At 32.7% G+C, this 26,951-nt stretch overlaps 2 protein-coding genes across 3 annotated transcripts; one reads left to right on the top strand and one right to left on the bottom strand.

Annotated features, from left to right (window-relative positions):
• Positions 1-379: 379 nt before the first annotated feature.
• MS3_00003193 (uncharacterized protein) lies at positions 380-9,202 on the bottom strand. The gene is made up of 3 exons (XM_012941844.2): positions 8,980-9,202; positions 3,911-5,025; positions 380-1,513 (listed from the first exon to the last, which is right to left on the bottom strand). Exon 2 carries the CDS (start codon positions 4,948-4,950, stop codon positions 3,967-3,969), a length of 984 nt encoding a protein of 327 aa, XP_012797298.1. The 5' UTR covers positions 4,951-5,025; positions 8,980-9,202; the 3' UTR covers positions 380-1,513; positions 3,911-3,966.
• Positions 9,203-9,474: 272 nt separating this feature from the next.
• Positions 9,475-26,686, top strand: RBFOX2_1 (RNA binding protein, fox-1; the record flags this gene model as incomplete). 2 transcript variants are annotated; one of them, XM_051210915.1, is made up of 9 exons in its annotated part: positions 9,475-9,813; positions 11,601-11,645; positions 11,685-12,005; positions 14,259-14,705; positions 15,110-15,163; positions 16,163-20,886; positions 22,804-23,405; positions 23,823-24,397; positions 26,259-26,686. In XM_051210915.1, the coding sequence occupies 4 exons, from the start codon at positions 20,847-20,849 to the stop codon at positions 26,413-26,415; spliced, it is 1,374 nt and encodes a 457-aa protein (XP_051070943.1). The 2 variants fall into 2 exon arrangements, with proteins under 2 accessions (XP_051070943.1, XP_012797297.2); XM_012941843.2 differs by lacking the exon at positions 9,475-9,813 and adding an exon at positions 10,198-10,284 and having other exon boundaries at positions 11,601-12,005; positions 16,163-16,255; positions 20,823-20,886; positions 26,259-26,415.
• Positions 26,687-26,951: the final 265 nt, after the last annotated feature.

The raw sequence follows: 26,951 nt of genomic DNA, 5'->3' as shown, positions 1-26,951 counted from the left end.
TAATAATCACCTAACAATAGCAGAACATTTTTCATGCATACTAAAAATATTGTTCACTGAAACGATACCTTATTTACTAGATATTGAATATCAAATAATGAAATTATCAACATTATATTTTCAGTAAACCAAAAGTGATCTTTATAGATTGGGTTCCTTCGATAGGTAAAGATTAAACATATGATTTGAAAGACAAATACTAGTCTCAAGATCTAGAAAACATGGAATGAAAGCAACGGTTTTTAAATTTTAGGAATATCACCTAAAATTTCCAACGAAAGATTATGATAGTCTCACAGGCTTTGACTAAGATGTTCTCAGCTCTTTATACCACTTAGATCAATGGTCAGTGACTTAACAGACTGATAACACGTCTTAACCCGCATGTCGTCGGCTTTTTGCTATCCGACGTGGTACATCAGAATAGTCGGTGGATTGTAATATTTAACGTGTATCCCAACAACCTTGGTTAGTATTAATACTATGACATAAGGCTGGTGATTGCCCCTTTTTAGTTACTCAAGTTAACAGGGATTCATCAAACCGATGCATTAAACCAAGATGCATGTCTGACGCCTGATTATAATTTTTAAGCTTTAAATATCTCTATTTATTGGTGATCTGGTGAGATATCTCAATGTTAAGTAAGTTTGAACCAATTTATAGCTGGCTGTAATACTTCTTTAAACAGTAAATAGTTGGATATCTTGATGAGCTAAATAAGATCGCTTCAAAATAATTTTAGTTTTATTTCAATACAATTTTCTAGTTTTTATAACTCAATGGGTGCTTTTCATGTAATTGCAAATTTAGGTACTTTTCTGAGTGTTTGGTTTTAACAAATGTTTTAAAGCTCTAACAAGACGGATTTTTAGTTGTGATTACTTTGATTATTCCGAAATACTGTAGTAAAATGAAGGCTACAAGAGTTTTGAAGACACTGAATAAACTAATTCAACAAAGAACGATTTAGTCATTATTAGGCCTCGGAAATGTTTCCCAAATAAACAAACTGCTAAATTTCTAATAGGACATAATCTCCTTTCTATGTTTATTTCATTACTCCATAACAAACTGAAGAGATCTGTTGATATTCATGACCATGAATACTGTGTATACTAACGAACTCTACTATCAAATATACTATGATGTATCAACGAAGTAGTTATAAGACATCAGGTGAATCAGAACAATTAAAACCAGGAATAAAAACTAAGACCATCTTCGTCTGGTCGATATGACTTGCATACCAGTACATGAATAAATATCTCATTTGTAACATACCCAATGAATGTAATCAATGTATGATACCTGAGTTATCTGATTCTAGCCCGGAATCTTATGTCAGTCTCGTACTACCGAAAGCTACTTCTTTGTTTATTAACAAACCAGAATTTTATGGATGTACTGCTGTCCTGTAATGGTATGTCAGCATGCCATCAATCATTTATGAATTCACAAGGTGAAAAGCACCAGTCGATTTGATTGTGGCTTGGGAATTCTCTACTAGTGGCTAACTTATGAATAAAACAACAAAGAAAACAATATAGGGGGTAATATGTGAACGAAAGGTGGATTGGTGGTTGTGAGTTATTTACTATTAGAGGCAGAAATATTTCAAGCCTGATAAATGAAAAGTATTTCACATTACATAGACATAGGTATACTATAGTTTGTTTCTACCGCTAACCACAAGATTTCCTTACTTCATCTCGTTGAAAATTCCTCTTTTTGTGTGTTAGCAGTTGACTTTTTTGCTGCGTGTTTTGATACAAAGATATAGGAAAACAGATTACGTATCAGCTGATCAAATAAGATATTAGTACCATTGTTTATTGCTGACTTTCGATTTACCCTATTTTTCATTTTGAAGATCTACTTGTTTGAAACTAGACAAATCAGTTAGAATAACTCCCTAACTTACTAACATCAACTTCTAAGTTCATAAATTGTATAACTCCTAAAGCTATTTAAATTCTACTTTCTTTGGGACGCATAATTAATGAGCAACAATGTTCTTCCAATAATTACATATTTATTGAAGTCTAGTCTAATCTTTGACGCTTGGACTCATTGGTTCTTGGGCACCCTTACGACAGGGTACGATAGCTCTGCTTTAACAACTGGTTACAAGTTTCTTTACTGATGTCTTGAGATATGTTAATATACTAATAAGCATAAGTTATAGTTGATGAATAATAAGTTTTCTGTTATAACCTAAACTTTCATTCATCTACAAACAAATTCGATCGTAGACGGGAACTATATCGGAGATTCTCTTAATGAGTAAGTAAGAATTAAGTGAACCTAAATGATCCAAGTAGTATTAAATTAAGCTTTGAAATTTAGTTCAGCGAATGATCTATTTCTCTACTATTATATCGTTCACATCTCCACATAAGTATTCACTTTCCAAACAACCTTGATGCATCGTAAAACTTTGAAAACTCGCGTGACTGACTCGGGAAGTCAAAAACCAATGCTCTAGTTAAAGAATATGTTGCTGAGGTATCTAAATATATTAAGATATAGTTATTTAGTTTCTAGTTTAAGTAAATCTTACTTCCTACTAGTCACTTAGCCACATATTAAAAATCTAACGTCATCAAGTCTGTATTATTTCATGATGCATGAGAGATAAAATAACAGATTGATAGATAGATACCTTTGCAACCAACACCTAGATAACTTTCTTAGTATTTTTACTAATCATTAAAGTCGTACTGTTAGCGATAGTGACAATCAGTGACACATTTGAGGCGAATATACAAACCATCTTGTTATCAACCAAATATAAAACCATAGCTACTTTATCTAAATTTACTGGGAAAACTAATTATAGTAACAGATTATTTTTACAGTGTCAAAGACAATAAGGACTCTATTTTTATTCAAATATATAAAATCAAAACTTGGTAACAAGTAAATAATTAGTAATATTGAACTAAAGCTAAGTATTTCTCAAATATTCGACAGGAATTTTTTTATAATTTGAATCTCTAATTAGAGAATAAACTCTGTAGTTATCATTCGTTAATTGTACTAGTTTCTGAACTATCACCGTAATGTTATACTACGAATAATCTTTCTAGATATTTAAAATATGGAAAGTAATAAATGAATATCAAAGTTTCTGTTATGAATACAGAATTTCATTCCATGGATAGACTGAATCAACATAATTTTCTACTTAAGCAAGTTAAATAAAGTTTACACGTAGATAAAATAATATAACGCATAAAATTATTTGGATAATTAAGTGAATGTAAATTGAAGATTAAATATCTACGTCTGTTCATTCATGATCTGTTAACCAAAATGCGCACATTCTGGATTGCAGGAAATCTTAGAAGAGATGTCGGGATATCTACATCTTTCGTTGGAATGTCAACATTCATATTTCATTTGGTCTCTGTTGAGACCTGAAATTATAATGTGTCATACATCGTGAAATATTTTTAGCAACAATCTATTTCGAAATGCTCTTACACTAATTGCTATTTTACATGTATATATTTAATAAGCCTAGAGGTTAACAAGAATTGTCTATGTAAAATGCTATGGAAGTTTCATGTCTTAAACTTGTCTCTAGGGAAACCTACACCATATGGGTCCGTTTTCATAGTAAAGTTGAGCTTAAATTACTAAATGAACATTCACTTTTTTATGAAACGTACTTCTTAAATACTTGCTGCCATTCTTATTGTATTAAAACCATTACTAGTAATTATTAGTTGTAACCATAACAGGACAATAGCTACCACACGTCTGTTTAATTGAGGTAAATTTTGATTATACTATTTCCTATCTGTTACTGATAAAAACACACTCAAATGAAAGAAAATTCATCTGAAGTACTTCCAATGCACTAGTGTATTAAAAGTAGTTTATCAAAATGGCAAAAACTCACGGATAAATAATAAAAGTCATTCTGAACAAACTGAAAATATCCATTACAGTGAAGCTTCATATGCCTAGATGTATCACCATGTTTATTTGCTTCTGAACACTTTGTTTTATTTTCCTTTCTTCATCAGGATTTAACTGTTGTGGTATTATATGACTTATTCCTTTAGAGTTGATCAAAGAAGGAAAACTCAGAAAAGCGTCTTCTTGGATCCCATTCATATCTTTAACATACACTGAGACGGGATAAATGGTATGAAGATTGTGTATTATAGCATCACATATGGCACGACAAGCAAGTCCAATAGACCATGAATTACAACCTTTTAATCGGTTAAGTTCTTCTGTACTTTTGATTGTCGATTCATAAACCAATTTGAAATTTTCAGGATCACTTGAACATCCAATATGTGCATTTTTTGTGACTAAACGTTCACCAGCAATATTCACGGTACTCCATAAAGGTATACTATTTTCACCAAGTTCTCCAATTATATAACCATTAACTGATGAGGCATCGACACTAAATTTCTGACCAAGAAGATAACGGAATCTTGCTGAGTCCAAAATTGTCCCAGTACCAAAAACTCGATGTTTCGGGAAACCACTGAGTTTGGCGGCTACATGTGTCATTATATCAACTGGATTTGTGACAATCAACAAAACACATTGAGGACTATGATAAGTAATCTTAGGGATTATTTCCTGATAAAGTTTAACATTTTTTACTAATTGTTGTTCAGGATTTTCGTTTTTATCAGTCACACATGCTGTAACTACGATAATATCTGAATTTGTCGTCAATTTAAAGTCGGAACCACCAGTAATTTTACAATATCCGGAGGACAGCTGACCTTGCATCAAATCCATGACTTCACCCTTTACCTTAAATTCATTGACATCAATTAGGGCAATTGCACCAGCCATATCGAGCAGAGAAAATGCAATCGATGTTCCAACTGCTCCACAACCAACAACTGATATTTTGCTGCGATTTTTATATTCAACCTCATCAGGAGCAACAAGCCAAAATAATGAGGTCATGGTGAGACCAGGAATAAGAGCAGACCGGAAGAAGTTTTGAAAGTATATTTGCGATACACAAGTACACCTTTTCAGCTATTTTTGGCATGAAAAGAATCAACTGGTTAAATTATGTCTCGATTTAGGTTAGAATAACAGAATTGGCCAATAAGTAATTATAATTGATTTTCAGCATCTAGGTCGTTTATCAAAAGCTGAAACGATATTGCATATCATATACATATGTCTTACTTTCTTTCTCGAATTACTGACAAAATTAGCAAAATGAAAGACAGACAAAACATGGTAAATCAAATAAGTCTAGGATAATGAAACAAAACGTGTACTTTATTCGCTAAATTTGAAGATATTTTGCGATAACGAAATGCGATTGGCGCAACAAAATGACTTAAGTGCAAACTCTGATAGTTAGAAATAACAAACTGAATGTTATTTTGAATCTTCATTATGAGCAACAGTGGTATCATAAAAATGATCCAATAAACAAATTGTTTCTCCACTATTAAAACATTTTCGAAACTACGTGTAAATGTAAAACTCCTTTGAAACATGTAGATAGTGAAAAGTCTGAGACATCCTATGTATATGTGAATCACATCAGTACATCAGTTAAGGATTAAGGGAATAGATAAATGATGTAAAAAGTCACAGTTTAGTTTAATTAAAAAGTTAATACTTCAGTACAGTAACTTTTACCTGTAGACTCGTAGCTATTGGTGACGATTTGACTCATAATGAAGACAAACGATGGACAAATTACGAATTAACTGCTATGAGAAAGAACGTACACAACAATCCTTGTCACAATTCTCAGTGCATCGTATCAAGTTTAAACTTCGTAATACTCTGTGAATTTATGAATATAAATTTGTTGGCTGGATGGAAACTGATCGGTCTCGGATTAGCGATCACTGTTATGTTATCCGGTCCCTGTACCAGTCTACTTGTGACAATAAAATTGTTGTATTATTTGTACTTAACTGAAGTTTTACACTTGAAATATGTATTTAGTCTAATGTGCATTTGACTTTCACAACTATGATGTTTTCTACGCTCAACAACTTCTTAGCTGATTTACATTTTCTAGTTTATTGTCTGTGTTAAAAAATAGAATTTCTGTATATGTGTTTTATTCCTCTTATTTCAGACTTTATAATAACAGTGGATAAGAAGTATTAGGATATATTGATACTGTAAGGTGTTTCAAATCAATATGCAACATGCGACATGGTGCGCTGTTCAGAGAGTTCAGTGTGGGGCAAGCGGTAATAGCAAGAGATTGCTATGGAGTAAAGCCAACTTGGAAGATTGGAACTATAATCGACAGCAAAGGGAAAGTTATTTATGAAGTAAAAGTCGGAGAAAAGATATGGGTGTGACATACAAACCAAATACGACTGACCAGACTTAACTGAAGTTACTTTACAAAGTATATAACACTTAAACGTTGCACACTGTTTCAATCCCATTAAGAAAAATACTGAAAATGTTTGTAGATTTCGAAAAAGGCAACGTGAATCAAGATTATAAAAGTCATTCAGAAAGAAATCAAAGTTAACCTAATTTAACTGAATTGTAATATTGCAGCTGTTACTCTTGTCTCACACTTTCATTTAATATACTACTATGTTGTTAGATTATGACTCTGGTGAATGCACTTTCTGAGGTTCAGTACTTACAAAATGTCAAGGGTTATCACCAGGATAAGTGACCCAACATAATGGAATTTGATCAACAATGAGCAGAAATGGTGTGACATGAGCCTAGAGTAAATTGACCGTTATACTTTAGTTTTTGTGGTTTTCGTAAGCCAGTTTATTCCATCAGTTGATGAAGGAGATGTAGTCATCAAACCAATGTGCACCCAACTTATAATATTAGGAGATACAGTAATAACATATCAGTTTTTTTATACCTGCAGCCATCCAGACATAAGATATATTAAATAAAGGGAAAATGAATAACTGGAAATACTGATGAGGTACTATTATAGGTTTATAAGTTGAACAGAAAATGATCCAAAGAGAACCTATTTTGTACACGTGAAAACAAAAATAATTATCTATACTAAAGTCACAAAGAAATGCGTTATCTATGACAACCTTGAAACATATTTAATTCAGATCAACGAATGTTAATGTTTATCCTTCTGGGACTTTATAATGGCGCTAATAAACTCACACTCATAGTTAAGGATCTTGTTTTTACAATAAATAACAACCGGGGTTGATTATGCATTTACTGATAATAAATTCTTGATTAATATTTATTGAACGAAAGTATTTCCTTAATATCTTATCACAACACTAGTAAGTCATATAATTAGGGGGAAATGAATAACTGTAACCAATAGATTGGGAATAACTTAATAGTAGTAAATCGTATAATAATAGCCATTAAGTCTTGAGATGGTGAAGATTTGTAGCTCACGTTGATGATTTTGATGGAGTTTTGTCCTCTAAGCTCCAGCTCAGAGCCGGAGTCTATAAACAGTTCTCGGAAGTTACCCATAATTTAATCTTTTTTGCATATAACACCTCCCTTTTTTGAAGCATTAGGGATAATAAAAATCATAAGGATTTGTTCTTATTCGGTCAGATTTTCGTCGGATGATCTGCATCTGCCTTGGCTGTGTTACATACTTTCTCTTGTTACTTGATTTATTTTTAGGTTCATTAGCCAATTCGGTTAATTATTAATGGTATAGCCAGCTTTAAATCACATCGAATCCCCCACTATTTTCTGGTCAGCCGTATTTGGTTTGTATGTCACACCCATATCTTTTCTCCGACTTTTACTTCATAAATAACTTTCCCTTTGCTGTCGATTATAGTTCCAATCTTCCAAGTTGGCTTTACTCCATAGCAATCTCTTGCTATTACCGCTTGCCCCACACTGAACTCTCTGAACAGCGCACCATGTCGCATGTTGCATATTGATTTGAAACACCTTACAGTATCAATATATCCTAATACTTCTTATCCACTGTTATTATAAAGTCTGAAATAAGAGGAATAAAACACATATACAGAAATTCTATTTTTTAACACAGACAATAAACTAGAAAATGTAAATCAGCTAAGAAGTTGTTGAGCGTAGAAAACATCATAGTTGTGAAAGTCAAATGCACATTAGACTAAATACATATTTCAAGTGTAAAACTTCAGTTAAGTACAAATAATACAACAATTTTATTGTCACAAGTAGACTGGTACAGGGACCGGATAACATAACAGTGATCGCTAATCCGAGACCGATCAGTTTCCATCCAGCCAACAAATTTATATTCATAAATTCACAGAGTATTACGAAGTTTAAACTTGATACGATGCACTGAGAATTGTGACAAGGATTGTTGTGTACGTTCTTTCTCATAGCAGTTAATTCGTAATTTGTCCATCGTTTGTCTTCATTATGAGTCAAATCGTCACCAATAGCTACGAGTCTACAGGTAAAAGTTACTGTACTGAAGTATTAACTTTTTAATTAAACTAAACTGTGACTTTTTACATCATTTATCTATTCCCTTAATCCTTAACTGATGTACTGATGTGATTCACATATACATAGGATGTCTCAGACTTTTCACTATCTACATGTTTCAAAGGAGTTTTACATTTACACGTAGTTTCGAAAATGTTTTAATAGTGGAGAAACAATTTGTTTACTGGATCATTTTTATGATACCACTGTTGCTCATAATGAAGATTCAAAATAACATTCAGTTTGTTATTTCTAACTATCAGAGTTTGCACTTAAGTCATTTTGTTACGCCAATCGCATTTCGTTATGATCAAATAATACTACCAGTCGAAATAATGGTTGATGGAGAATATTGGATTAAAATATTAAACTCAACTAACTGGCTACTTGAGCAGACACTCAATAGTTAGATAATTCATGTGAATTTACTTGACTGGGTTATCTCCATTTTCGTGAAACGGTGTATGTACAACGGACATAATATGTAATTTACTAGTCGTCCAAATATTAAAAATTGAAGGCAAAATATAAAACCCATTTATTTACTTTAAACTAAAACTTTTCAGTAGTGACTCATTTGACAATAAGTTTAGATTTATTTATTCAGCTCCAGTTGAATTGTATGATATTAAATAAATATGTTCGTAGACTGGTATGATTTAAATGTAGGTAGAAACAATCTAATGTGTAGATGCACACTTACTAAAATAAATATTAGGAATCTGCCCACTTTAACAATCAGTATATTCACAGTGATTTAAGTTGCCTGTAATCAATAAGCTATTCATATTCTATCAAAAAATTATTTAGGACACTACCTTTCCTAACATTTCACAAGTATTATATGAAAGAAAAATGTATTGCCTACATAAAAAATCTAGTTTTTTTATAACACGTTGTCTCCAAGTAAACGTTTTTTCCATTTAAACTAACTTTTATGCTGCATTCCCCTTCCTCAACAAAAACCATTTGTTAAAAACATCTAAATAAGAACTGGGCACGGTCAAAATGCATATAAAGGGTAGTGTGCTTCATTACTTTGATTATTGCCCCAGTAGGGCAGACCGCAAGTCCAGACAGCATGTGTTCAAATATTTTTGGAAAATATCCTATTTTCTTCCTCTTTTGGGTTCCTGATTGGACTGATTCACTAAAAAGTTGATGCTTTCGTTGTGTTTATTTTTGTGTGCAGGTATTCACTAATATTCACGCTGGGAATCACACAAACACATTAGGAATCTTAATGTTTATTTGGGTAAATCGTATCGATTGAACACATATTTTCCTGCCAACTAAGTGAAACAGAAGCTTCAGTTTATCAAATATATTTTGCTATTTTGATAGTTCGGTCATTAAGTTTCCAACGGAAAGAAGAGTCTGGTAAGTGGAAAATCTAACGCGTATGTTGTTTAATCTACGATTAACTACGTTTTATCGTTTAGGATTATTTCAACCTTTTTTTCAAATTAGTCTATGTTCAGAGTTCTATGGTGTCATTAAACCAAATTTAGAATTCATGTATTTCAGTGCCTTATAATTATTTGCTACTTGAGATTTTTACTGGATGCGTAATGCTTATAAGACTGTGGAGGATGAATATATTAAAGAAATTACTCTTTTCCACGCACTTTCATTTAAAGAGTCTACAAAATTTCAGGCTTTATTGTGGAGGCTTCCCATCATAAATCTTTAACCTAAACTCTTTATTAGTTGGTGATTTAAATATGTAAAGTAATTAATAGATGCATAATATGGAGTTTTCAAATGCAACTTATTGTTAATAATGGATCACCAGTTACGGCTAGCATTACTGGTTTTTCTGCAAAGGAATGTACCATTTTAAACTTATTGGTGAATTCCAAGTTATTCTGTCTGTTTATCTAAGGTCACTAATATTTCAAAGAGTTAGGCCATCATGGAAACATTTAAAAATAATTGCCTCAATTAGTACCGCTAACTGTTATTATTGGTAAGCTTCCTGTAATCTAAAACTTAACGCTTGTACATTTAATAGTAACCAATTGGAGAACTGTTCGTTTTATTTCATGTTTAGTTATTCTTCAAGAGTTACTTATTTTACTTCGTCTGGATAAACAGTACCTTTCATGTTTACACTAAAGCTGAATATAAGAGTTTCGATAAAGCTAAAAAGTCGGTAATAATGAGCATCAGTCATGTATTTCCGTGAGTCAATTCCCTTTGTAGCAAGTAGTTAATCGTAATCAATTGTTGAGTCCAGTAATTTATGTTGGTTTGGCTCTCCTAAATTGCTAATAATTTACTTATTGGATATTATTGAATATTATGAGAAAACCCATAATTATTGTTACCAATTAGCACGTAATATGTCTCCAAGAGATCACTTTATTTTTAGAAATAAAAGGGATTTGATGTTCATTATTAGTAGTAGAAGAGTAATAAAGATAAGGTGCTGTAAGATAAATGACTATGATGGATTAATACATATATCACTATCACATACTCAACTACTCAAATTTTCATGTTTACTTGAAGGATTAGCTGATGTAGAACGAAAGGTTTGTTATTTGTATTTATTTAAAACTGACTGATCACAATATGCTCACCGGATATTATATACAGTTCAAACACTCATTTGTTGTCGAATAGAAAACGTTCTGAAGTCAGTTTTCGTCGATAACATTAGCTAGAGAACCATGTAATGGAGAACCGAGGGTCCATTCGTACCAGTGTGAAAGCTACAGCTGCACTCAGTGAGGACTTCAAACAGATTATAACCTACATGTCTCACGACAACAATATATATCCACTGAGTTGATATCCAGTATTCCATAAGAGATTGTTGGCTAGTCCTTTAGTTCACCAAACATCTAATATCTAACATTAATTTGTCGGGGTAAGAGGAGAACTATTGTTGTTCTTTAGTAACTCACCTTCCATAGACATAGTCAATTCTAAGAATCTTAATTTTGTGACCGTCTTGGAAACCGATACTATCTGGACCGTCAATCATTCACTCTAATAATAAGTTATGAAAACCTCATTCAACACCAATTCTTCAAATTTTGTCCGAACAATTTCAATTCTGAAACGACTAACAACAATTCTAATCTCATGAAATATAAAGCCATTTCTTATTCATGGAAATCCTTAAGATTATATCAATATCCTTTTTATTATATTATAAGGGCACAAAAGCTGAAGGTTTTCACGAATACCTAACATCATTCACTGTAAGGAAGTTATTAAAGTTAATTAGATCACTTCTTAAGGCATTCACTCTATCAGAAAGAAAAGAAATCATGTTCACTTCAACTAGCCCCATAAATAATAACCTCGTGGTGCCCAGTACTGTATCGTCTGCATCAAGTGACATTATTATTTCTTCAACTACTGGTGTTCCAGCTAATTTCAACAGTCCCACTGGCTCATCAACTGCTCAACCATCCGGAGTTACATATACAAAGGACCATGAAGACATTCAATTTTCCAACACAACATCTACATGCTTGAATCCTGTAGCAGACATCTGTACCAAAGTAATCAATGAAGTTGAAGCAACCAATATATTAGATCCAATTAACTCACATCAAGTAAGTTATTATAGGTATAAATATATTATACCATTTGACCAGTATACATACAATGTTTCTATAGCATAAGTCACTCATGAATTGATCTTCTATTTTTGAGCCAAATTACACATCGCAAAAATTTATTACAGATCACTGTTCACTTTAAAGGACGGGAATTCGAAATCCTATTATTTATCATTTGGTACAAGATTCTTTAGGTGGATATGTGGTGGATTTATTAAAGAGAATTCAAAAAGTTAAACCAAATGTATAAATAACTATTGTCATTTAATTAAGTTCGGATAACTAAGATTCTAAATACATTCGATAGTCTCAGGTCCAATGTGGATATTTATAACAGGGTTTATCTATCTATTTGTTTTTACCTGTGTTTATCTTCATTATCAGTAATAGCTTAGTTTGATATAATGTTTTAAGTTCAATAAATCAACCATTCAATAGTTAAAATACACTTAAATTACTAGTTAAACGTAAATAGAAAATTGTCACCATTAGACTCCAGTATTTTTCATGTATGTTACAAGCGCATACCATAATCTTTATATCAAAACTGTAAATCCGATCGTCACAGTCGTTAATCTGAGTCTTTGATAATCACAGTTTTAAATCTGTAAGAGTAAGATAATGGACTAAGGTTTATAGACCTAATTTCAATAAGTTTCTGTAGTACATGATCGCGATTTAACTACTCATTGTAACGTTATCTAAAACATAAAAAGGTTACATATCCGGAGACCTCACCTTCTTTAACTGTTCGCACTGATAACTGTTTAAATGAATCGTGTTATACCATTGTCAAGCAAAGAGCTAATATTCCCTTCTACATTCCAACCATTAAGTATATGATTCCTGCTAACTAATTCACCATATAAATTAAATTCCTTACGTTAATACCCATAGATCAGGCCGTATTTGGTTTTTCAAGTGACTAGTCCTTTGTTCTAATTGACGAGTTAGCAAATACCAGATGTAACCAAGTCTAAATTTAACTTTTATTGGGTTGTTAAAAATCTTATTGCCCATTCTGTTATCGTCCACAATTTAGTTAAAATGGTTCAAGAGAGTCTAAGCACTAATCGTTTGATTGTCTCTTATCTTCCATCAAGTCACGATTCAATACTTAAGCGGAATATATTGCACATATAAATAAACATTTAATTTCTGTTTTCATCAATTACGGGTATGTTTATCCTGTCGAAAATGTCTTATTCCATAATTTTGGATGATTAAAATGAGCTTCGTGATCACTGCATGACAATCGTTTGTACAAAGAATACTACATGACCCAAACAAATTTCATAAAACAAACTTATAGACATCCTAAAATTATTTGAAGGCCACCGCAAAAGCTCAGCATACTACAAAAAGGAGAAAGTATTCCTCCACTTTTAAATGAATGGAATACTAGACAGTTTTTAAGTATTCATATGCTTTGTATTCATGTTAGATTGATGAATCCCGTATATACATTGAAAAATCATACTAGATAGAGGTCATTTTTCAGAAACGATGGAAGTATTTCTGGTCAACAAAGTGCTTAACCGAAAGTAAAGCTAAGAGAAGAAATATACCAACTCCACATGTATCGATCCTATTGATGTAGACGATGGTCATAAGTTTTAAAATTTGTTTAACAATAATTAAATACTTGTCTAAAATTGTCACCGGCAATTCGAGGAATTTGAGCTGAAAATGATTTTTTTAACCATTATTTATCTACTTACCAATATACCTTGTGAACACGTAATTTCATTAGCAGAGGGATAATTCTCTTAACTACGGTTCATGATATAAAAGTGTTTTGCCCCTGGGTCTAAATAAGTTATCACTTACCGCTGAATGTGAAAAAGCGGTATTTAATTGAAGCAATGTAGATAAATAAATAAATAATATATTTGTAATATCCAAATGAGTAGAAAATTAGATTTTCTGATGTTTCGTGACTTAGTGTAAATCACTTCTTCAGAGAATAAATAACCAAATTAAAATTAATCCAAGTTTAAATAGTACAACGGAACAAATTTGGTTATTTATTCTCTGAAGAAGTAACTGACACTAAATCACAAAACGTCAGAAAATCTAATTTTCTACTCATTGGGATATTACAAATATATTATTTATTTATAACAATCTACCCAATGCTCAATTTATTCGAGATTATCAAATCAAACCTTGGTAATGATACATACAATGTAGATAAATGCCTACTTTAAACAGCAATTTTAATAGATTTCTGAATATTTGATTTAGGTTGCCTCATTGGAAGCTGCTGTAGCAGCAGCAGCTGCGGCCTTGGTTGTCTCATCGAAAACGTCTACAATAATGTCACCGGTTTCTACTTATGGTGATCCTGTTAACCACCCAGCTCACCTAACTGACTTGTCAACGAAAGATGCTGGTTCTAATGCTCACGTACAAGATAAAACAGAAACGAGCTACTCATTTACTTCATCAAGCTCTTCTATAACTCAGAATCATAAAGTTCCATTATTTTCCTTATGTGGAGATTTAAACTTGCCGCTGATTACTTCAACTACAATCACATCTAGTGCTTCTCCTTCAGTCACTAGTTCCATCATGAATTCCGGAACAGCAGCCGGTTTAGCAGCTAATCTGGTCAATGTTGGGCCTAAACGTCTTCATGTGTCTAATATTCCATTTAGATTCAGAGAGGCAGACCTTCGTCAGCTTTTAGGAGTAAGTTATACAAAATTTTACACTAAACATAAAATTATGGTTATTATAAGTAGTTTCGTTTTTCAGTATCATTTGTTAAACTAGAACATACTTCTCACTTGGTCAAGTGTATGTCGGATATAACTAATCCCATAAATGTCCAAAACGTTTCATTGTGTATTAGACTGATAAAAAGGTCATTCTTCATGACAAGTATACGAGCAAACAAATCGGTAGCTAACCAATACTATCGTATGTAAGCCCAATTACATTAACCTATTAACCAATTTTAATAACAGCAACAGTTAAGAATCCAGTTTTTCGTAATCACTTTGTAATCTATATGATCAATTAGAAGTGTAACTGCAGAGAACATATCTAGTCACTCATCTTCCTTCATTTTCCTTTCTTTTGACCACTAATAGCCATTTGGTACAATACTGGATGTAGAAATTATCTTCAATGAACGTGGTTCCAAGGTATATTTTTTAATTTTTAATTTTGGCAGTATTTATTTGTTATTCTGAAGATATAATCCACATTGACTGATATTTTCGAGAGATAATAAAACATTCGATAAAGTGACTTCTAGCAAAATGCTTTTTTATTTAATGTCCTGGCAAAATCTCCACATACTCATCAATGATTATGCTAGTCCGTATTCTCTTGCAATAGTCATGATGAAAGAAGTAGTAATCTGCACGATCATTATTGGTAGTAACTGACAGTTATCAAATAAAAAGGAAAAGTATTCGCGGGTTTTGTTTATGAAAATACTTTGTGAAAGTTTTTGGTTAATTGAAATTCCAATGATCGGGAAGTATTATCAAAAGTGAAAAACCATTGGCAATAGAAATTTAAATCAGAAATACGAGGAAGCTAAATTACTGAGTCTATTGCATACTGCATTCCTTATTTTCTATGATTACTATTGGGAACGCATCCCCAACTTCTGTTAGGATTAAGACCATATTTTATAGTTTTTTTATGGAGGTATTTAATGATCGAACAGCCGTTTTTAACTTTAACTACCATAGGACTTCAGTCGATAAAATGAAGTCGGAACTTGAGGTTTATTTCTAAGTGGATAGATAAGATTATTGTTCAGTAACCACCTCCCTTTGATATTTGTCACCCTCCATTCTGGAAACACTGAATCGGTTAACCTCGATAAGTACTTAAGAGACTAATTTTGTGAGTTTTACGTTGAGTACTGAGTAGGTAATGTTTATTTATTCAATCTTAAACTTTAACAGATATATCTATAGTCGGCTATTATAGTTATTTAATAAAATTGGTCAAGGTATAGGAATAGTAGTAATTTTCCCCCTATTTACATCATTATTGGACAGTTGAGTTCAGATTTCACTATTTTGCTCTTTTTTTCTTCCATGGACTTCTTTCATATTTTAATTTTCTTTCATAAGCCTGATATCTAAACAAGTACCCTCCTCTCTCTTCATTATGTTTGTTGATAGGGTTTTGGTTTCGTCACATTCGCAACGGGCGAAGAAGCTGATCATGCAAGAGAAAATCTAAATGGCACGGTAGTTGAAGGCAGAAAAATTGAGGTAGGATCCTACTGAGATATTGTAAAACGACACTTTAGATTATGGAACCAAAAAAGAAAAAATACATTGTTTAAACATCCCAATCTATGCGATACTTGTTTACTTAAATTAGGGTTACTTGCACAGTAAATCTCCACTTATTTATGAAAAGGATTTGTGAAAAACATATCTACAAAGAAAATCATGACCTCAACTAACTGAGCCACTCTTTCTGTATTTCACTCTCAGTCCATCATACTAAACACATACACAATTATTGCTATGACCTTTGGTGCTTGTTTGTTAGTGAAGGGTACATAAGAAAATCAATTCAGTTAATGTAGTGCATACATGAAACAAATGAATGTGTTGGCATGTTTTAATTCGTATTAATATGTCTTCAAAAACGTGTAAAAATCTATGCTACATTAAAATTGTGTTCATTTGTTTGCTTTCTTACAACCTATTAAAATTTGCCTCATTGAATCAATATTTGTGTAAAGCATCAACTTGGCACTTTCTATAATGGAAAATTGTATCTTTGATGAGGTGAAATCTTCAAATAATTTGACAAAACGCTTCTGGGAATTAAAATACTGGATATCTTTTAACAACACATATTGTTTAAAACTATCCGTTTGGTGCCAATAGTCAAGTAGTTATTAACCGACAGATGGAAATGTTTCTAATGAACATAAGGTTGTTTCACTACTTCGAATTAGTTTCCAAATGTTTGAAAGTAGAAAGTAATAGACAATTGTTTTGTCATTCTTTGGAGGTATTTATCAATTTTAATCCATAACACTTGTTTATTAAAAATCTGGAATCTATAAACCCTTATACAAATACTCTAGGTTGAAAAATTATTGGGTCAAATTGTAATAACTGATATTTTTGCTTGAGCGATTTACTATATAGGAAAACGTTCTTTATTGTCATCTACATTACTGTTATAATCAAGCGCCAAGTAGATTTATGAGGCTGAATTTCAAACCAGTCATTAGTGAGTGTTTAGGGATTTATCCAATCCCATTTTGATACAACTCTCGATACCCTACAATACTATAAGTTATTGATATTCACCACCCGCCTATATCAACTTGTTATTTAGTCCTCTTAATGTTATGTTTTCCTAAGCGTAGGATTAAAACTCATTTTAGAATTAACATATTGATTGTTAACCATTTATATTTTTAAAAAGTTAGCAATTTATGTTTCGAAAATTCCAGTTGACATGCTGACTCCACTTTTCAATCACGAGCTGTAAAATTTGTAAAGAACATTATGTGTTCGTTTGAAGACCCCTTAGACCAACAGACTAGTACTTTTGTCATACAGTCAACCTATTTAATAGACAGTGGGATATTAGAAAGCATTTAGCAACTTGGTCACTTCTTAACTGAATAAATCTTTTAAAAACAACGTTTGATTAATCTTTGATGAACAAGATGACTGAAACTGAATCACTTCAAAAACTGTTGTGCTACAGAAAAACTCTTTAGAAATTATTGTCGAAATGAGATTCATACACTTGACATACTCTAAACTAGTGGTGAAAATTAGTTGTATTCTCCAGTTCACAAGATTCATTATATGACTCACTGTCTAAAACTGTTATTTGCACTTAATAGTGTGATGATATGACTTGAATTGTGATCTTTGATGATACGATAATCATTCGACCAGATTTCAATGTTATAGATGAAAATACTGTCAAATTACAATGTATATTGTAGATTGATTTTAAAGTGATTTTCTATCAAAAGAGTTAGAAATTTTCTAATCAAGACATCATGTACTCATACTTTGATAACACAATATGTTAATTGCTGATAGTCGTATATGTAAGTTAACCAATTACACCTCGTAAATGAAGTATCATAGAGCAAAATAGGCATCATGTTGAAGCATTCCTATACTTAAAGAGGAAGAATGTATTTGTAAAATCTCAGCGAAAGAATTTGAAGTAAATCCAACGTTTCACCTGGCAATCTGGTCCAAGCTTTTTCAAGGAAAATATAATCAAACAACAAAATTATCGAAACGTTGGATTTACTTCAAATTCTTTCGCTGAGATTTTACAAATACATTTTTCCTCTTTAATGACTCACATTAACTCGGCGCCCAAATATTGTGAAACTATTCGTTCAAATTTGGACGAAAGTTCTTATTTATTCCTACACTTTAATGTTTAGATATTGCATTATGAATTAAGTAAAATGATGACATAGTGAAGAATGAATAACAAAATATTTGAAATGCATCATACACTGTATTATTTTCGTAGTAATTTTAATTTTTGATCATTCTTCTATGTGCAAAACAATCTGTTTCTAGTATGCTGAATTTCACTCTCGTTCACTAACATCACTGGTCCAATACCCATAAGACGACATACTGGTAAAGAATACTGTGTGTTATCAGTCAATGAACATAAGCTTTTTCAATATTTGAATGCGCAATTCTGTGTGCAAAGCCTATGTTACTTAGTCAAATATTTGTTGGTTCATTTGTGAATGTTTGTGTGTATGGTAATGCACTGAACACAAGTGCATATAGATTGAAACTACTCACTACGTAAGTATGTTAATACCATAATTATGACAGATTAATGTATAACGATAACTTAGAGCTTGAAATGGGTAACTTCATGAATCACAATTATACCCCAAGCTTTTCGATAATTTGAAAAGTAAAGTTGATTGTAGTTTGAATCATTTTTTTATTTTTAATGTTTAAGTTACATACTGATGTACATTATCAATTCTTTTTCTGTGGTATAATCTTGATAAAAGTTCTGTAAATCAATGGAAAAAAGTGAGCAGCTAGTATATTATCTGTATGGCAGCTTTGAAATTTGATTTTCTACCATATAACTTTAAGGCAGTTTAGTAATTTTTTCACTTTCGAGTGACTGTAGATTTGTTAGCATTTATGGACAATATATATTGAAGCTTCTGTTGTCGAATGAAACCCTTCAGCTTAAAGTTAATCTATGTTCCACATTTAGAGCTTTTCCGATAACTATTTGACACGCATGACTTTCGCGGCACGCCATTTGTTCACAGAAAAGCGATTTAATCAGGTTCGCATGTATAATTACTTATCTGTTTCTATGTTGATAAAGTGTTTTTTTTCAATGCTGATACGTGTAACATTTGATAGACTGATCAGTTGATGCATGTAATGCTGCATTACCTTAAATTTAGTGTCCTATGGTCGATAAAATCAGCTTTAACGAGGTTAAGGGGAATTCAGGAGTTATGTAGTTAGGCTACCAATGATATGAGAGTATTTGATGTGTTTAAGTCCAGTGATGCACGCAGCTTCATATTACTAACTAAAGTACCGGTTAATTATGTCTTTCAATCAGGAGGCTTACATGAAATCTTTCTAATTTGAGATTGATTATGCGAATTATGGGGGAAACCGGAAACCTCATCTGGCCTAGTTATCTTCATCTCTCTTAACGAAAAACATAGTGTCTGTCTTTTTATCTAATAAAGGATAGTTGAGTAAGTTATGAAGTCATTTTTGCTGTTTGATTATGATCTATAAGCTTTATAAAGTTACGATGTACATCGTATTATTGTCACTGATATGTCATACAATGGATTATGAATATGATTTTATGTAGATATTTAAAAAGCATTAAGCGATTGTGGATAATTTCTAGACAGAATCAGGAGAGAGGTTAGTGAACCACGAATTCTTTTCACACGTTGATATTTGTATTTAATTTCTAATTTAACTAAGCTGAAGATATACTATCTTTTAGGAACACTGACATTATCTGACTGCTTACTTCGAAAGTTAATCATTCAGCAAAGTATAAAAGATTTCCAACTCTCTGTCACTGCATTCTAGTTTGATGCAATAGATTAACTCTCGTTGATTACTTCAGTCTCAAAGCCGTACTTCGTTACGATTGATAACGGAACTAATAAAACTCAGGGGCATTTAACAAAGTACTACTAGTGACAATTTAGGCTTTATATTGAAATAAAAATAGTAGAGACAAACTGAAATTCTTAACCAACTGTTTTGTTTCCAAATGTCCGTCGAATAACATTAATGGTCAATGAATCATTTATAGCTTATTACTTATATTTTGCAAATTTTTACCCTAAAACGAATTTTGAAACAAATCTCTGATACTCATTTTAAAAGATGGTTGAAAGGTGCCTTAGATATGAGTTTTATGTTTGTTAAGATTCATTAAATCTTGTTCAAACCTATTATGTAGCTAACTCAAGTTCTACCACGTAATAGCTGAATGTCGAAATGTTTAGACAGATACAAGTCCGATTTACAAGTGATAAGAAATAAAAATTGATTGAAAAATATCGACTTTATCTGTTATACGATTTTAGTTTGTCCTAAATTCATCGACAAAGTCTTTGAGGTGTGTATTTACTTACGCCAAACATTTCAAAATAGTTACTTTAACTTGTTTTACATTGGATTAGTAATTACTTTCATTACCGCTTCAATTGCTTATTGGTATCTACTTAGTAGTTAGATGCTCTTATATTTGTACTAAAAATCTGAACCTATAGGTCTGCGTGTCAATCCATTTTCTTACTAGATTAATAATGCTACTGCACGGGTTATGACAAAGAAAAAGTCTGAATCACCTACACTCCTGAAAAGTAAGTTCATCTTATCAATAAAGTATGGGATTTAAAACCGTAATTTAAATAAGAATATATGTATTATATTTTTTGGGGCAAAAAGAGTGGTGCATCATTACAAATGTTAGCATAACAGTAATTAGTATGTCCGCTTGTATGGTAGAAAATAAGACTATTTTAATAGTTCCAAATCTTCTTAAGTGCCTTTTAGTCATGTACATTGTTTCTAAAGGTTCAAATATATCGATTTCTCATCGAAATTTTACGTAATATACGAACGATCACTACTAGTTTTATTAGAGCGATTCAGTCACTAGTAATGATTAGCCATGTTAGAATGCTCTTTTACAATCACGTTATTAGCTACGAATCAGGAAACAAAAGTGAATCAACACAGTGATCAGATTACCAGCATTTAACTTATGAACCTAACTGGTGTCTATCTATTAAATATGTTGCATAATTTCATGTTGATTATATTCTCTGAGTATATAGTTTGTCATCTTTAGTATTATGAATGATTGTAGGATCTACAAAGTTAGCGGATTTTTAAGACGGACAAAATTTTGAAATTCGTCTGCTGCTTTTAATGATACGATATCCACCTTGCTGAATAATTTGGTTATCAAGCTTTCACTATCATTACATAAAGGATTATTAGTGTAAACTTATAAAGTAAGATCGATCTGTTGAGTTCTCAGATCAGGTATATTAATCAATTTGTTTGATGCGAGCATTACGCTTTACAACTTGATATCATAGTGTAGTGTCCTTGATACTTGAATGTTAATGACAGCCTATAAGAAGTCTACTGCTTTGATAATCAACATGAAATCACATTTGAAAACTTTTTAGTTTAAGATTTGAGTTTACACCCTTCTCTTTAATAGTTAGTTGTCATAACTAAGGTAGATTCTCGCTTTTAATTATTAGCGACAATCTATGAGAATACAATATCAAAGGATTAGTTCCAATTTCTGAGGAAGGGTGAATTTCACTAGAATTTTAAATGTACTATGTCAGTGAACGTCATAAGGTTCAAAGATTGAGGTTAAAGCCTTCATTTAACTTACTCTAATTATGCTATACAAATACGTGAACTTTTACTGCCCACTATCTACGGAAGTGAGAAATTTCAAAGTATAATAATGAACTGATTTCCCATGGGGGGACTTAATTAACTGTAAACTCATTATTGAACGACCTCCAAAAACCCTCACTTGTGATGTTTGTGTTCGCAATATTGGTCAATTTCGAAAGGAAATCCCCGAAGTCTTATTGAGAAGCTGTGACCGATGGAGTTTAAGCGGCCCGAGTGTGAAACAGATAACACCGATGGCAATGTAAAGTGTTAGCATAACACCACTCATCGACTAAAGTCAAAAATGTAAGCCACTGAGTACCAACTCATTGGTTGAAGGGTTAAGTACCCATCGCAAGGATTTAGAGTAATGGAGTTGATTCTTCTAAAAACAGTTGTCCAATGCTTCCTAGTTTTCAATATTTGTTTGAACATAATCAGTCCGTTTTGTGCACCACCAAATGAATAATATCTATAAGATTTTTATACGACTAATAATATTTCTGGGCTGTATTCATGAACGAAAATAGAAGCAAATCCATTCTCCTTTTACGCATCCATTTCCTCATTTTTCGAAAAATTTCATTTGTGCATTTGACTGGACCGTCCATCATCACTTGTGTAACACTATGTTACTCGATGTTTACCTACTCTGGAAATTTTATTTAATTTTCTTTTCAACAAGAAGTAGAGTTAGTTCATCAACACTTCATAGCGCTTGCACTTCAAAATATTTTTATATGTTAATGTCAATAATTTTAATTTTTGTCGCTTAAGAATACATGAAAACTGATATTTTTTAAAATGTAAACCCAAGCTAACTTATGTACCATTTGGTTGTTCTGTTATTTTAGCAGCAACAACGCTTCGAGGTGTCAGAGCGCTTGTACCAAGTACGTCTTCGACAGCTGCGATAGCTGCTGCTGCTGCTGCATTGCGTGGTGCAGCAGGGATTACATGTGGATTACCAGTAGTTTCAATGCCAACACCCGGCAACCTAGCATCCATGGTTGTTGGTTCAGGACTTGGTGGACTATTACAGAACCAAGCTTGTTTTGCAACCACTAACCCAACACTCACAAATATAGCTGCTATGCCTGCTGGTAATACTTTTAATGCGAATCAAGCTTTATTAGCAGCTGCGATGGCAAGTGCTTCAGGAACACCCGTAAATTACAATCCTGCAGCTGCAGCTGCATTCTGTTTAGCTGGAGCTGACCCAAACACCGCAGCTTTACTTGCTAGTTATGCTGCTGCAGCGTTCGGAGGGATTGGAAGTCCAAGTCCTGGATGCCTTGGGACCAATAATGGGCCCGTTAGTGGAACTACACCATCAACCGCCATCCAAACGTTTGGATCACCGTCTCAAGCACCCGGTTTGACAAATTCCTTGGCTGCTATGGCAATGTTCCCCCAAACGGGAACTCTTTTAGGACCGAATGGTCATACACCACTGGTAAGCAATCCATCCCTTACTATAATAATAATGATTCAGACAAGCGCCAAGTAAAATCAAATGACACTAATCAACATAATTTCACTTAAAAACGTGTACAGTCTGGTATTTATACCACTGGTTGTAAATGTGTTATTTTTATTAATTCATGCTGTCTATACGGCGATATATATTTGTGTCCGAACTGATTCAGTTATATATATAGTTATATACGTAGTCGTTAGGAGTTGGAACTATAACAATATATATCCACTAACCATTTTCTACTCCTGTTCTTCAAACGACACCAGCTGTTAATAATAGTTAAATTTATATTATACCGTAAAAGAGGAAATCTTAAATTTTCAATAATAGATTTATTTTTATTTCTGTTTATGAACTGTGAATCTTATATATGTCTCTCCGTTACTTTAATAGGTTCAGTGGTTTGATCCTAGTTCAAATATGGGTGTTGAACTAGAGTTACAGCATCGTATCCAACAGCAACAGCAGCAGATTCAAGCAAACCAAAGGGCTCTAGCAGCGGCGGTAGCTGCTGGTTTTACTCCTGTAAGTCTTCCTGCCACGAATACGATCGAAAACTTGACGGGGTCGATTTCAGGGAATCCAGTTGGATTGTGTGGAGCCTTTTCACCTTCTCAAGCAGCTGCAGCTGTAGCTGCAAATATGTTGAGGGCTTTCTCAAACTCAACGAATTCGTTTAATGCCACTAATTTAACGTCTAACAGATCTGTCACAAGTAACTCAAATGTACTTGTTAGTTCAGCTTCCGGTTCTCAGAATGCTACTGCTGTACAAATTCAGGCAAATGGTGCTCATACCTCAATTTCTGCCAGTCAAGTCGCAGTCAGTGGGTCAAATACACCAGGAGTAGTCCAGGCCTCACTTTCTGGAACAAATCAACCTGCAATTGCGGCTGCAGCTGCGGCAGCTGCAGCTGTAGCTTCTCAACATTTTCCCACACAAACATCAGTTAGTCCAACAGTGATGTCGTAAGTATATGGTTTCAAATCAGGCGTTCGTTATACTGTTTAAATGTCTTATTATTATGCAGATCATTAGTTAACACTGATTTGAAAGGCTTTGGTTCAAGGTTTACTGGTTTATTTATATATTCTCCAATACAAGCAATATGAAGTATGTTGTTTTATCAACGAATTGTAGTCTTTAAATTCAGTCAGATAGGCTGGATCAAACCAAAAGAAACGACAAAAGTTGATGCTTAGTGGTTGTAGACTAAACTGGTTTGTGAAAGTAAATTATCTCATCGTAAACCTAACTGCCATCATTTATCATTTGCAAATACAATATAACAAAAATATTACACCAATTCTCGATATTCAACTATAAAGTGATACTGATATCTTTCAATGTCACACTTTCTTGTTGATTTTTGACAAAATAGGGGTGTTTTTAAACGGTGACATTAGTTGCTAACACAATTTATTGTCAGTTATACATTGGTTAAAAACTGAGTTGACTGATTAGGCTTATTTCCTATTTCATAACAGCTTTTACCCATAACTGGTCCTGAGAACGTAATTAGAACTATCAGTCTGGGTAACCAATCTGACACACAGAAGTTTTATCAAGGACGTTCGAATTAGGTTTCTGTTAAAGGCATTTCCTACTCAGATCTACTACTTTGAAATTTTTAAATCATCGTTTTATGAAAATCAAATTAGCGAAATCGATTCCCACCTGTGGGGTTGTGGATGCGCATTGCTAAGGAATCCCATACTACGACAAAAAGGCCGTCTAGTGTTCCCAGGTTTTCACTGGTGGCCTAACATTGATCAGTTCATAATTTCAATGAAAATTGCAGGCTATTAAACCTATACTCTTTTACTACTTATAGGAGGTGCATCTGTGTATCAAGTCGAAGCAAAGGTCATGACTCTTCTACAGATAATGTCATGTTGTTTATTCCTAGTCCTACCTTCGGAAAAATGTAAAATATTTAGGAAATTGGTGATACAGTGATCCAAATAATGTCTTACTGAAACTCGTCACTTGGAACTCTACTGTTTTATAACTCATCAAAAGAGAAGCTTTATCTGAAGTTCATTTTATCATGAGTGTGATGCACTGACATATGTTATTGTTTAATGACCCAAATGGTAGGAGAACAGTTTCAACTGTCAGGTTATTTGCGCCACTAGAGTAAGTGCTTATTAACTATAACCCGTTTAGTTTGGTGTTGAATGGTCGAATTTGATCGGAAGATGAACCTCAAAGCACATTTCTTCTTAGTAGGCACTAACTAGAAATATTTGTGGATATCACTGCCAAGGTTGGGCTTGATATTTTTAAATAAATTGAGCATTGGTTAGAAAGTTAATGATAAATATATATTTTGTGATATCCCAATGAGTAGAAGATTGTATTTCTGACGTTTCATGACTTAATGTAAACCACTTCTTCAGAGAAAATAAATGACCGACACGGTTAGTCATTTACTCTGAAGAAGTGGTTTTATTAAGTCATGAAACGTCAGAAATACAATCTTCTACTCATTGGGATATAACAAAAATATAATAATTATTAAAAGGATTCGCTTAGAAATAATAGAAAACTTACTTTTCCCAAATTCAAATATCCGCTGGTGGGAATTTGTTTAATAATCACAATAACTCAATAATAAATACTTAATGCTGTGGTGTTTAATGAACTGACTTAATAACTGGTTAGTGGCTTATATACTATCTCATAATCTTCAAATTACCTACGTTGTTAAGTATACAAGTTAACTTCTCAATGGTTCTGTATAATTTTGTCTAACCTATTCTATTGAAGTGTCTTTAAAATAAAAATGTGTGATGTTATAAAATGTTGTATTATTTTCGATTTCAGTTATTTACCGGATTTAAATGCAGCAGCTGCCGCAGCAGCTAGTATGGACCCTTATCTAAATAGACTTGCAGCGGGCTATGCAATAAACAATGCAGTGGTCACTACACCTGCAATATATCGAACTAACTCAAGCTATCAACGTTTCTCGCCTTATTAAAATCGAATGTACTTCCATCAGCCTTTGTTCGTTTTCGTTATATAGCTAGCCTTATTAGGTGGAATGCACTTCTGCTAATATTGTTTATTAGTTGTAAAGCTCATTTTATAAAGTTATAATCATCTGCTCGTGTTTATTTGCCCTTATTTATTTCCTGTTAGTTTTGGTGTGCATTGCTCGTCTAAAGAAATTGATTCGACGCATAAATAGGATAGATTGACGTGCTTACAAAAAGCAGTAATTTATTCTCCCTTTGAGATTGGGGGTCTTTTTTTACCTACCGTGATTGATTGGTATTATTAGGTTATGCTGAATCTCCAGAATGTGTGGAAAGGAAGGTACATATGAAAAATCAAAGTATATCGGAGGCAATTTCTTGTGAATGTAATATATGAAATGCACAAAGCAACACCTGTTGCTTGTCCGTCTACTCAGTTTGCTTGCATATCTTACTGTTGAGAGTTGATGACTTCCAACTAAACAAAAAGCACACGTTTCAGGTACTTTTTGTTTAGTGTTAAGTACATCTTTGTGTT

This window comes from Schistosoma haematobium, chromosome ZW (genome assembly GCF_000699445.3).
Source record: "Schistosoma haematobium chromosome ZW, whole genome shotgun sequence".
Classification (NCBI taxonomy): domain Eukaryota; kingdom Metazoa; phylum Platyhelminthes; class Trematoda; order Strigeidida; family Schistosomatidae; genus Schistosoma; species Schistosoma haematobium.
Note: the sequence above shows the minus strand (reverse complement) of the source record. Positions and strands in the feature narration are given on the sequence as shown.

Coding starts and splice junctions, on each gene's coding strand:
- MS3_00003193 (XM_012941844.2), bottom strand. CDS start 4,950: ATGACCTCATTATTTTGGCTTGTTGCTCCTGATGAGGTTGAATATAAA.